This window comes from Magallana gigas, chromosome 4, assembly GCF_963853765.1.
Source record: "Magallana gigas chromosome 4, xbMagGiga1.1, whole genome shotgun sequence".
Lineage (NCBI taxonomy): Eukaryota > Metazoa > Mollusca > Bivalvia > Ostreida > Ostreidae > Magallana > Magallana gigas.
The window spans coordinates 46,085,619-46,099,371 of NC_088856.1; the positions used below are offsets into that span (position 1 = coordinate 46,085,619).

The window sequence follows — 13,753 nt, forward strand, 5'->3', positions numbered from 1 at the left end:
TCAATAATAATTCATTTCATGAATACTTTTAGTGTTTAAAACAAATTTTACTCATGCCATTGAACTTTATAACAATCCGAATTTGAGAACTCCAACCCTGACTAAACAACGTCCTTAAACATTACATAAAACAGGATGGGTGGTACATATTCAACTTGACAAGTGAGTATAAAAAAAAAATATTTAAACCAAAGTTTGAGTGAGAGATAATATGTACATCGATATTCTAGCGATAGTGAACACCATTTCAACTCTTTGTTTAAAGTACAATTTAGAAGCAAACTATTTAGATATTGTCTTTAGATCCTTCGTTTATTATTTATTGATGAAAGTTAAAACAACAAATTTCATTTTTATTTCATAAAGGTATATTTTTGTAGTTATGCAAATTCTCATTATTTTGTTTAAATCACGTGAATTAAATGTACGTTACTTTGATCAAGTCTATTACATTAATACTGTTGAATATTCTCTTTTCACATGATTATTCGCGTCTGATTTTACAAACTATTTTAAACAAATTTAACTTGTTTGTCAATAATTAAGAAAACCAACAAAAAATGACATTTGATACTTGCAGCTACATGTATGTATATATTTGATGCGTATATGAAAAATAAAAAAAAAAAATAAATAAACAACTTGGCGACATGAACTTTGTGAAAGCAAAACGTAGAACAAAATTCAAAACTAGAAATCCCCCCAAATATAATCCAACAATTTAATTCCCTTGCAATTCATATTACATCCAAACAAATGAAACAGGAGAATACAAAAAAAGTACAAAAAAAACACACACACACCAAACCACACAAACAGCGGGATTGCCAATATGACAATCCCGCTTTCCCAACGCTCATTCATATTAAAGAGATTAATGTCGTACGACCTGTCAAAAAACGTAAAGAATATTAAGCAATTCGTGTCTTTGCACTTTAAGAATCTTTAACATTAAATTTATAAAAAAAATATGGTTTTGGAAAAATCAAACATGAAATTTGTTTAAGTTAAATTAAACTTATGCAAAGTATTTCGTCAACATATTGTTTATTATCGTTTAATAAACATATCTAATTTCATCGAGGATTTTTATACGATATAAAAAAGGACTGTATCGCTGTTTCGTTGTAAAAAAAAAATCGATATTTTGGTCTTCCTTCGTCATGTCAATAAAGAGTGACTAAAATTTCCTTACTCAATATATAAGATAAAAGGAATTAAAATGACAGATGTTTTAAGATCTTATAAGATGTATGGATAAGCCTGGTTACCCATGCACCGACATTTTTACTTAAAATGATCTGTTAGTCTTTGAACAAAAAGAAAATCAGCTTTTGTAGCATTCCGTTGTTGAGTTCAACTTGTGATAATCAATAGCATATTATTTAGATCAAATAGGAAACTATCAAGCCGAGCGTTAACATAAACACAGTTTTTCCTTATCTTTATGTCACAGGTAATGTCAAATCAACATCTTTTAAAGAAAATTGCATATAAATATGTCACACTGGAATATTTTTTTCATATGTAATGGGTTTTTTCTGAATATAAAAAAAATTAGTACATTGTGATGTGTTTTCATTGAGACCATGACAAACAATTGTTTATTGTAAAAACCTCATTAATTATTTTTAATCATTTTTTTTAAATTCCAACCACGTCAAAATATTAATGTATGATAGTGACATTTACTAAATTATTTCAATATCCTAATCCGGTCTACAAAATGTATATAAACATTACTTGTTGGGGTAAGGAGTTATTCTTTACACAAAACCAGAATGAGAACACTAGTGATATTTTGCGCTGTTTTGGCTTCCGTTTATACCTATTCTGAGGCATGCTCCTGTTTTCCTCAACATCCCCAAGTACAGTTCTGTAACGCAGATTTTGGTAGGTTGTTTTAATCTCGTTTTTGTTTTTGTGACTGTTGTTAAATTTTTGTTGTTATTTCATGATCATAAATCGATTTTTACAATCAGAAAAAAATAAGTATTGCTCTAGGGATTAAATGTAAGCATGGAGTGATATTGATTACTATTCGGACAGTCCATGTTCTTCTAATACGACGCCAATGAATGTTAAAAATCTATTTGTCTATTTCATTGCGGAAGGTTCTTAGTTCAGTCAAATTATTTCCTGTTGTTTATGGTGATTCCAAGTCTTTTTTTTTCGGTATGTTATTTGATCAGGACATTTCTTCTGTAATACAAGCTTTTATAATTTTTCAATCAGAATATCATTTGTATTGATTTGAATTTTCTAAAGTTATCAAGGCAAAGGTATTGAAGAGAAGAGAAACTGGCCCTTCACAGTCCGATGACGTGATTTATACAGTGAAAATAATCCAAAATTACAAGGTATTTTCTTAATATAATTCAGACAACGCGAGGATCTCAATGCAAATTAAATAAATCAATGTATTTTAGAATGCTCAAAACTTTGATACCATTTTAATTTGAAGGGATCAATTTTTATGGGTAGCCAACATTTTACTATCTCGTGGGGACGTAATTTTGTTGGTAACAAGTTCGAAAAATGTGTAATTAATATTGAGTGTTTCTATATACATGTACGTTTGACGGGATGTAACTTCAAATTACGCCATATTGAGGCACCAGCGGGGTTTGCTTATTTTTATTTATATTTAATCGTACGATGGACAAAAATCATATAAATATAAGTGATAAAAAAACAGTCTTTAAATATTATAAGGTGATAATTTCGGTCCGGGCGTGAACAAATCTATCATAAAGCCCGTGTATTGTTGATATTCTTGTAGAGAGACCGTTATTACAGAGGGCGCCGAGTACAACAAATATTCACCGCTTCAAACTCCGCACTATGTGGCTCCTTTTTTGAGATTGGCAGGGAGTACATCATCACAGGTAACCCCAGTTAAAAATATTTCAACATCTACCACATTATTACGATTAAAAATGTTATTGAAATTTCAAAACACACGTAATTTGTTATAATCATATTGAGCAATTGATAAACGGTACCATTGTTTGAAATTATCTCGAATGATTATATTTTTTTTTTCAATTGATTCACACATTGAAAAAATGAGCTTCGTAAATCAAATTGCGGTACAACTAACAAACAAATGGTAATATAGCTTCATACTATTTGAGTACAGGTTAAGACACACACAACACTCAGCATTTGTTAATTTCAGCAAGTACTTACTTTGTTCATGTTTATAGATTTTATCTTACCTTTGAAAAATATATATTGATTTAATAATGTAAATATCCATAAACTTCTACTCAAGTGAAAAACAAAAGAAAATTCCATAAGAAAATTAGGTAAAACAAATATATTCTATTCACAATTTAAGTTGAACATTTTTCAGGATCCATTCGAGAGAACAGGTGGAGAACAAATTTATGCAGCTGGAATCTTCCAACAACTTCTCTTACTCAATATCAGAAGAATGCACTTAAATCTGGAGTCTATAAGAACAGTTGTTCTTGTAATGTAAGTCTTGAAATATCATAACTGCTAGCATATACCTGCTAAGAAGCATATTTCATCCCGACAATAACAAGAATTATGCTTTAATTTAAAAGATGCTAAATAAAAAAAGACATTTTGGCAAATTAAATATCGTTGTACACGTATACTGATGCAATCCAAAAGCTCGTTAGATCCTTCAAGAAAAAATATAGTTTTAAATGAACTTTTAAAGAATGCATGCGATTATTTTTCCTTATAGGTGGAAGTATGTTTCGGTGGGCAGTGTCCTGAACCTTCACGAGACAAGTGTGTCGTCAATCAGGGCGCTGATCTCTCGTGTTTCTTCCGAGAAAACTCATGTGAACGGAATAGAAAAAGCTGTGCCTGGCGTTCTCCTGCCTGCTTTTAACATCGAATATGGACTATTCAAAGACTTTTAATTGAAGAATATGTAACATCCTTTTTAAATGAGCTTTTACCTATAATAAATAACTCAAACAAGGCTGCGATAAACATCAGTACATGTATAATATTAACATATCAGAAGCATTTATAGATGCTAAACAAACGTGTTTGATTTAAAACCTTTCAAAATACGTTTAAGATTGTTTTACTTGCAGCAGCAAGTAGGCGATCTGTCAATTCATAATGTATAAAAGTAATTTAGAAACTGTTCGTTTCTACGGGGCTATTAAGATGGTCTATCGACATTTTGAAAAACAAAACTATTTCAAGTAAAAACGGGAAAATTATAGGTATATATTGAGTATATATATATACATGTGCATGTAGCTATGATATTTTACATGTGTAATGGTACTATGTTTTGTGCTTCTTTTTTACAAAAAAAAAAGAAGAAATAAATAGAGTTTTTTTTCTAAATTCATTTCCTAGACCTACATAGAACACTATTGCACGACATTTACTTATTCATAAGTTTGCATACTATAATTTGTCAATCAATCATACTTTATTTCTTCTGTTAAGAGGATATGGCAACATACAACTTGCATATGATTATATACAACTTATATATGCACACACACACACACACACACACACACACACACACACACACACACACATTATATGTTCACATACATGAAAATGAAAACAAGAGAAAAGTTATTTACAGTGTCCCATAGAGGTAATAGCCTTGAAGTGGCAACTGTTATGGATCGGAAGTATGCTGCCGCTGTCGCCCGAACAAGATTAAAGTTAGAATGTGGAATGATTTATTGTCCGATTCGTGATTTGTACGACGCCCGAGAAGTACATAAAACAGGTCGTTTTCTGAAAGACCACATAATTCCGCGCATAATTCTATGTTGAAACAGTTTGTTATTATGTTCCACCAATTTTCACGTATTACAACAGTAGCTTGGCAGACACAAGAAAAATGTTGGAACACGTCGACAAAAGATTTACCGCACAGAATACATGAATAGGGATTTCCATTGAAATTTACACTTGTGCAGACATTATTCATAATTTAAAAGCTGGATTAATACATTACCATTAATGACTTTTTTCCCAACTAAAATACATTAAACAAACTTGTAACATATTTTTGTAGAATCCTAGTACATGCAGTTGTAAGAGTAAATTAATGTAACCGAAAACAGAGGTTTATTTTGATTGATTATTTACACAGACCTCTAAAAAAAAATCGGCGGTAGTAATAGGTGCATAGGAGGAATGAGCATCCTCTGCTCGCCGGTCACACCCGCCTTGTGCTTCTTGTTGCAATCCGGAAAACGGAAAAATCTGTAGACAATTATGTGATTAACTATGGTATAACAATAGTATGAAAAACGTCAGTCAGCATGCGACCCAGTGAAAAAATTGTTTATGCTGGCAAAGTCGTTTTATCGACCACAGAACTTACGAAAAGATTACTTCAATCGAAGCTGTTGATAGTGTCATGTTATATCAACTTGTTTGTCAGTAGCTTGCCTCGCCTTTAAAAATTGTTCATATGAATAGCATGCCCTTGCATATTGAAAATACTGGGAGAAAAAACTAAATATCCAGATAATGAAGGTATATTGTTCAATAAGTAAGAGAAGCTGACAATTCGAAAATTGAAGTCATCAAGTTTATCTTACAGTTTTGATGTTAGGTTACCATCAATGTCCCTTTTCAGATAATATCCAGATATGAAACAGATGGCGCATACTTTTTGGTATCTTTTATTTCAAGTTTATTGGGATTTATCGAGTCGACATACGTATGGAAGTAACACTTTTTAATCGATAATACGATATACCTGAATACTGAGTTGAAGGCCACAACATGATGTAAATTTGGACATATGTATATATGATGTATTGTACATTCACTTTATTCAATTTCATCCATCCTATCCGTCAGGTTAATTATTAGGAATGACATTTTCAAACCGAAATAAAAAATAAATAAATAAAAAGTTTTGTAACATCTTTTTAATCGTTCATATAAAGAGGAATCAATTCATCATGCCTACACGATCACAAGCGGAGAATGAAAACTATCTTACGTCAATTGCAATCTTTGATAGGATAACTTAAATTTTGCCTGTTTGGTAACTGTTCCGGTTCGCATCTTTATGCGCCACCTGATTGATATGACTTGTGGCATATCTAAGCCTCATCATTACATGAACACTCACTTGAACTGTGAGACAAGAGCTGATTTTAGTCTTGTGGTCGTAGTTTGCTAAATTCTATAATGGTATGTTGTTTTTTAATAAGATATTTGGTCATTATCGGATATGGGGTCGCTGTTTACGAATGCATCAAATTTGTTGGGTTTTGCCGAAGTATTAGGTACAAATGGGTTTGCTTTAGGCTTGGAGAGTGTCGAAGATTTAGTGAAATGTCATTAAAGGTACTTACATGTATAAGTTGTAACCTATTATGTTCCTCTTGAGATTTGAGATCCGTCTTTGACCAACAAGAAACTGATTTTTATTACTGATAATAGGGTTATAGTTCATGCCAAAAATAAACAAGCTGCAAGGAAAATGTCTCATTAAACTTTTTGGCAGATACCTGTCACATTAAGTAGCTCTTTCACGAAGAATTCTTTTTAAAGCAAAACTATCAGCATAGAAATCTAGTAGAGCAGCAGATTATATTTCTCGTTTTAAATTTCATGCATACTTTGAGGCAGCTTTCCATGCTATAACACGTCCACATTGGGGAACCCATGATCCTAATAGTAGCTTAACACCAATCTTTAAGAAGCTGTTATCATCCGCTCTATCAACCTTATCATCTTTGGCAAATCGAAGGAGTTCGAAATTGTTATTACATGTAACTCAGAAACCTACCATTTCACTTCTGTTTTCAGTTAGTGATGTTTGTATATTATTGTTCATCTATTTCTGCGAACGTATTCCCTAAGCACAATATTTTCCATCGTTATACATTGTACACAGGTCCAACAAATCATATGTGTTATTATACCCAGTCAATAGCTGTAAAATATTTCGGCGGTAAGTTTAAACACAAGCTATACAACGTTATTGATCCCACATATGTCCCTCTTACAAAGAAAATATGAAAGAGGTGTCAGTCTTTAGGTCATAAGAAAAATACACGTTTGCGAATAACAGAGTTTATTCTAAAAAAAAAATGCTGCTGCATCCCAATACACATGTACAAAAACGGTGTTCCAATGCTCCCTCAGGCTAATGTCTTGTGCTCTTTTTCTCTTGTCCTTCTGCACCTTTGTGTGATTGGAAGAAATGGCAGTAAAATCTCTCAAAACCAAGCACTGTGCATTACAGAGGTCCGTAATTACAACGTTTTATTGCAGATGCATATTAATTAAATAAATTAAAAATTATATAACGCGCTAAAGTACAATCTAAAATTGTTATTCAATTTTGCTTGTTTTATTTTAATTTCTTTATAATATGTTCTCAAGTATTGTATCTTTAGATGTATATATATCTTTAGATGTATATAATGATAAATAATGTGTTACTTTCCAGGTATTTTTAAGGTGCTAGTTATGTAAATTTTCAATTCAGTTTGTTATTTACACCGTAACATTACATGAATCACGAAATAAACAAACCAACAGCATAAACTGACGAATTATTGTTCTAGATACATATATATCAAGAATTGGGTTAGGCATGTCACATAAAATAAATATAATATATACGATGGTTGATCCAAAAGTAATGTCACAGATGTAATAAAATCGTGAAAAAACCGCGTAAAATAAAAGTTCGTGCTTTAAAATATCTACCTAATTCAATCCAGACCTGAAAATTTTGATGCATTGTAATTATTATTTCTGAAGATAATATATTGTGTAGAGCATGAGGTAACGATAGTCGCCGCACGCTAGCGACGTCATTTCTAGATCTTTGGCGTTCTGGTAGAATTTTGTAATTTAGTACTCTATATTTATTCGCCCCGGTGGTCTATTTTACATTTTTTTTCATAACGTTTATCATAGAACTAATTAATATATAACTAATTAATCCTGAAGTAGTATATTTGATTATTTAGTGTGCGATCAGTTTGTCAAGGTCTCTTCAAGAAGTCATGAATGTAGCTTTATGATATAGCCACAGATGTAAGAACCTAGCTTTAATTTTCCTTCAGAGCGTATGTCTTCTATTTATATAATTTATTTATTAACATGACATATGCTTTTATCAGGTATTGGAACCACGTTTAAGGTACTCTGTTCACTCATTCTCAATTTTAGGTTGATATTTCAAGTCCAGTACATTTCTAGTGATTTCTATCCATCGAAGCAAAAAATGCATCGTATCACTATTCGCATGCCCAGCCTTTTTATCCCTTGATCTAGGGTCAAAAGGCATTGGGTAGATATCCGAAATGGACAGTAAATGTCATAACTTTTTCAGAATAGTTAGAAAAAGTTAATAACATATCTGTTTTGAAATATTGTGTTGTTTGGGGCATTTTCAAATCTTTAAGCATGTAATTTATTCATAGATACAAACCTTAAAAAAGACGTAAGTTCATGACGCGGCGATGTCACGTATATATCATGCTTTAAACATCAATATCTTGTTAAGTGTTCAACGAAATTCCATAAAAAATTTTGTTCGAATTTAATTTTTGATAAGGAAAGTTTATACAATACAGCGCCAATGAAAAGCGCGGTGCATAGTGTCACATTACTTTTGGATCAACCCATGTAATATGTAAAATGAAAAAGTTATAAATCACAACAAGCATATACGAAATCAAAGACACTCTCGATTAATGGTTTACAGGTATTATAACAACAGTGCCTATTTAACATTACAAATTTTTTTTGCATTTAATTCATTTAATATAAAAAAAAATAAAATAGGTCTCTTCCCCGTAAATCTTACAAAAAATATTTAGGAATAACTTAACAAATTCTAAAAATCAATCTTGAATTAATGATAGAATTTCGTTCATTAGGTAAATACGTTAAATTATGCATTTATGTAGAAATTATCTAGACAATACATCTTGTTTTGACAATTGGTTTTCCAAACAGGATGTTCGGTATGTATATAAACCGTACCTGCTCAAGTTTTTCTTAAACAAAGCTATAATGAAATTATTCACGCTTTTATGCCTTTTGTCGGCGTTGGCTTTTAGCTCAACTTTAGCGTGTAGATGCTTGCCACAACACCCTCAAAAGCAATTCTGCGAATCAGATTTTGGTAGGTGTCCTTAATTACACATCTTATCAATGTAGTTATTTTATAGTTAACTATTTGTGAATAATGTGCACTTTGATAAAACAACTAGAACAACTAGTAATACATGTATAAAATATAAGAAACAATAAATAAAAAGTTGTTCATTTTGAAATCAATATTAATTATAGTTTTTGTTCATTCATTAATTGATATGTATGCTTTTAAAATCAAATACCATTTTAGTTATTAAAGGAAGAATTTTGAGTCGAACAGAAAGCGGCCATTCACAGCTTGAGAATGCCTTTTATACAGTACAAATTATTCAAAACTACAAAGTGAGTTTAAGGAAATTGCATATATTGTTAGAAGTTTAAACGGTAAGCTATTTACTGGTATTTGTCATTTATTATAAACGATTGTACTTCATTCAGCAATATACAGTTCAAACGGTTTATTCTTCAAAAGAATATTTACTGATCAAATCTGCTGAAAAATAGTTTCATGTTAAAATTAAAAGGCGTCCATTATTGAATATTCAGCATTGTTACATTGTATCAATCGATAAAAAAATGTTTTCTTTGTTTGTTTTTAATTTTTATGTGAAATGTAATGAATGTTTACTTGTTTTTGTTATTCTGGTATTAATGTATGTTAACTTGTAGAGGGAACATTACGGTAGCGCGCGCCGTGTACAGATATTTACAGATTTACAATCCTCAATGTGTGGTCCCTTTTTCCAGATTGGCCGTGAATACATCATAACTGGTAACGAAACAGCAAACAAAAATATAACCAATAAGATTTAAAAAAAAAAAAACTATTAATATTTTGTTTTTCGACAAATAAGATTGAACTTACACTCCAAAAGTACAATGTAAAATAAAACGACAAGTCGATCAGGTTTTCCCTTTCCATCAATATAGAGTAAAAATCCAATTCATACTAATATTGATATGCTATTATCTAAGGCACCCCCTGGTTTGTAAAATAAAACAATATTTTCTGTATAGATAAATGTCATCTTTTTACGCTAACCATTTTATTTTCAGGCTCTATCCAAAATGACAGATGGAGGGTAAGTTCATGTTCCTGGAACCCTGAGTCGCCTTCACTTACTCCATACCAAAGAAATGCTCTCAAATTTGGATATTACAGGAACAGTTGTGCAAGCAAGTAAGTCTTTGATTTTGTATTACCGATCAATAAATTCGTGGCAAATATTTTTAAAAATCTAAAAGAGTGAATGTTACGCAAATACCAGACTTGTGAAATACTTAACCTCACAATAAGGCAAACGCTGTTCAATCATGCTGCAAACAAGAAAATGGTCTTACTTAAGTTATGTATATATATATCTCACTTTTAATGAAATTACCTTGTATGTAACATTTCAAAGACAAATGAATCGAAAGCGATACGACAATTTCTTTTAAATATTTACATATTTTGATTTGTAAACAAACATTCATTATTTTAGTCATTTATCACATGTTTATCTCAATATGCGGTGGATATCACTCATGAGATAAAGTTTTGATATTCCACTGTTTGTTCTTACTTCATAATTAAACATTACGTAGTTTCAGGCGGATGTTTGACGTAGAATGAAAAAGTAACAAAATAATTCAGTTAAAAGGTGTAAAGTTATTAATGAAAAGCATTTAAGGACGTTGTTTACTCAGGGTTTGAGTTCTGAAATTCGGAGTGTAATCAAGTTCGATGCCATGAGTGAAATTTGTTTTAAACACTGAAAGCATTTATGAAAGTATTATTATTGACAAACCATACCATATTTTTACTATATTATGGAATTAAACTCAAGTAAAGTTGGACTTGTAGCAAAATAGAGGTAATTCGGACTAAAATTTTCAGATTTTGTTTTTCACTGAAATATTTTTGGTAGTTCTGTAATATTCAAAGTTAAGATATTTTTTATTAGTTAACATAATTTTGCATATTTTCTGTTGATTAACGTCTTGTAGTTAATGTGTTGAGCGGATAACAATTATGATTTTATAGAAACAATTGAGATTTAACAAAAGATGAGGTAAAACATGTGATAAAAAAAATCTCTCACAATTTGCGATGCTATGGTATTTGATTTTTATTCAACGAGTTTTGTGTTTTCTATCCCCGAGCGTTGGATACGGACTTCGCTCGGCTGATATCAATCTGCAGGGCTGAAAGGTTTGAAAAGTATCTGTATCACAACCCTTTCGGAACTCCTCTGCTTTTTGTCCTTTCAGTATTTGGTCGAAAATTATGGTATTCATTCTGTCACAGAATAACGATTGATGTAATTTACAACAATTAAGTCTATTTATAAAGAAAAACACAGACAAAGTCTTCGATGATTTATGTTATTACAAAGTTTGCAGCGAAAGAAAATAAAGCATAGTTTTTTTCCATGTTACACTATGTATCAGTCCTCGACCAATATCAACCCTTAGGGCCTTTGGCTCTCTTGCTGATATTGTTGTCTCAGGCTAATAAAGGATGTAATATGGAAAATAGTATGCATTATTCCATATGAAATAATTATGCAGCTACAGTAAAGAATATGTTTTTAAATATCTAACAAACTGATATTTTAAAATTCATTCAAATATGATACTTCAAGATAAATGGTTGTTTTTTTTTTCACCATAACAGGTAGAAATTTGCTTCCCTGGCCAGTGTGCTCAACCTTCGAGAAACAAATGTGTCCTTGATCAATCAGCAGATAACTCATGTTTTTACAAGGAGAATTACTGTAAAAAAGAAACGTATGGATGTGCCTGGCATTCCCCTGCTTGCGTTTAATGTGTTACTCTTTGTATAACAAATTTTGTTGAAACAAAATATAGCCAGCAGTCTCGTTGTTTTAAATTTCTTTTGTCATCAACGAAAACAAAATAATGTATCGAAATTGGACTTTTTTCTAAAGTACATAATAAGTTTACAAATTCGTTGCAATATATATATATATATATATATATATATATATATATATATATATATATATAAAGTTAATACAGATAAAGCATGTTATAAACATATCATTTTCCATTTCACATCTTTTGTATTAAAAAAAAAAGCAATGTGAAATATAAAGCTATTTTCTTATTAAAAAACTATTAGTAATAGCTGACAAGTTTGCAGTAAAATTAACATAGAATTAACACTTTTTTCTCATTAAAATAAACGATGTTAATTTATGTCACATTCGTCATCGATAGTTTAAAAGCATTTGGCATATTGACAAACCATTGCATAATCGGATTTTTATATGCAAAACATGCATGGTATGGTTACTTCGTCTGTAAAATACCTCGCCTTGGGAATTTTTTATGTAAATGGCATTGGGATTTCCCTTTCTATCAACTTTTTCCTGCATATGATTATGAACAAATGTGTTGAATTTGCACGGCTTCTTTTTCATAATGCATTCTCTGCTGAAAGTCAATATAATCTTAATTGCATAGGGAAAAAAATTAAAGGTTTTCTAATGACTAGCAAAAATCGGTAAACAAATGATCGGTTTTGACGTGCATACTTCTTTTTACATGTATGACGCAATTAAAATAACTGAATTGAATTATGTACCAAGTTTCTGCTTTTAACACTTTTGCTCAATATTTCGATTATTATGAATATCTATGTATTCAAACTACATTTATCCACTAGTCTTAGAACAAACAAAAATCTGTTTTGCACCCCTCTCCCACCGCCATTTACCGCCTCACGTTTCAATACACAAACAAAAATTAAAATCTATGGAGATTTCGCTATACAAGCATTTGAAAAGTCCCGAATGATTACATTGAAAAAATCGACATGTCCCGAGTATGTATGAATTTTTCATTAAAAAATCCCCTTGGTACCTCTTCTTGCTCATGCTAATATTTTCAGGTAAAAATAGATAAAGTGTCACTAAAAAAATCTTGTATACATTCCTCACTTGACGTTAAAAGTCTGTTTCCGTTATATATTCTAAATGCCCCAGAGTGGAAAAAACCAACACATTGACGGTGTTAATTCAAGGAAATTTCATCACAGGGCGTCCAAATATTTGGTAGCAAAAAGTGGGGAATAGTTTTTTCCCCTTTTGACAGTTCGTTGACTCTACAAAGAGAAACAACTTTTGCAAAGTTTGGATTAGACTATTCTGTGTCATTGATAGGTATATGTATTGTCATCAAAATTCGTCAAATAATGACGGACACAATTATCTTGGGGAAATTATACATTGCTTTTTAGTAATTAGATATATTATTTTGTCAAAATCAATACCTCTCTGTATTAGAAAACACAGTTGGTGAACAAAAGCTCCGTAGCAATAATCATGACAGATCTCAACCCTTTTAGCATTTTGATTATCATAGACGGACTGCTTGCCTAAATGCTATATATAATGTTACCTTTAAAACTGCAAGTGTTAATATGTAAATTTTGGGTGCACTTAATTAAATTTAATTATTTGGACATCATTAAACGTATTCTTAGCTATTGTTATTTATAATTTCAGATTTTTTTTCCCTTATTATATACATAATAAGGAAAAACAAAAAAATCTTATTAGTTTATTAGTGAACTGATCAAAAGAAATCAACATCATTTAGAGAGTAGGAGGGAAAGCAAAATTGCATATAAAATATACCC

General features: G+C 30.8%; 1 protein-coding gene and 1 long non-coding RNA gene across 2 annotated transcripts; both read left to right on the plus strand.

Moving 5' to 3' along the window:
* The first annotated feature begins 1,737 nt into the window (after positions 1 to 1,737).
* Positions 1,738 to 3,964, plus strand: LOC117686279 (metalloproteinase inhibitor 3-like). The gene is made up of 5 exons (XM_034461107.2): positions 1,738 to 1,893; positions 2,269 to 2,360; positions 2,783 to 2,888; positions 3,359 to 3,483; positions 3,722 to 3,964. Exons 1-5 carry the CDS (start codon positions 1,782 to 1,784, stop codon positions 3,869 to 3,871), a joined length of 585 nt encoding a protein of 194 aa, XP_034316998.2. The 5' UTR covers positions 1,738 to 1,781; the 3' UTR covers positions 3,872 to 3,964.
* Positions 3,965 to 8,980: 5,016 nt separating this feature from the next.
* On the plus strand, positions 8,981 to 11,964 carry LOC117686276 (uncharacterized). Its single transcript, XR_010712622.1, has 5 exons — positions 8,981 to 9,133; positions 9,356 to 9,447; positions 9,775 to 9,877; positions 10,162 to 10,285; positions 11,765 to 11,964. It is a non-coding gene; the product is annotated as an uncharacterized lncRNA (long non-coding RNA).
* Positions 11,965 to 13,753: the final 1,789 nt, after the last annotated feature.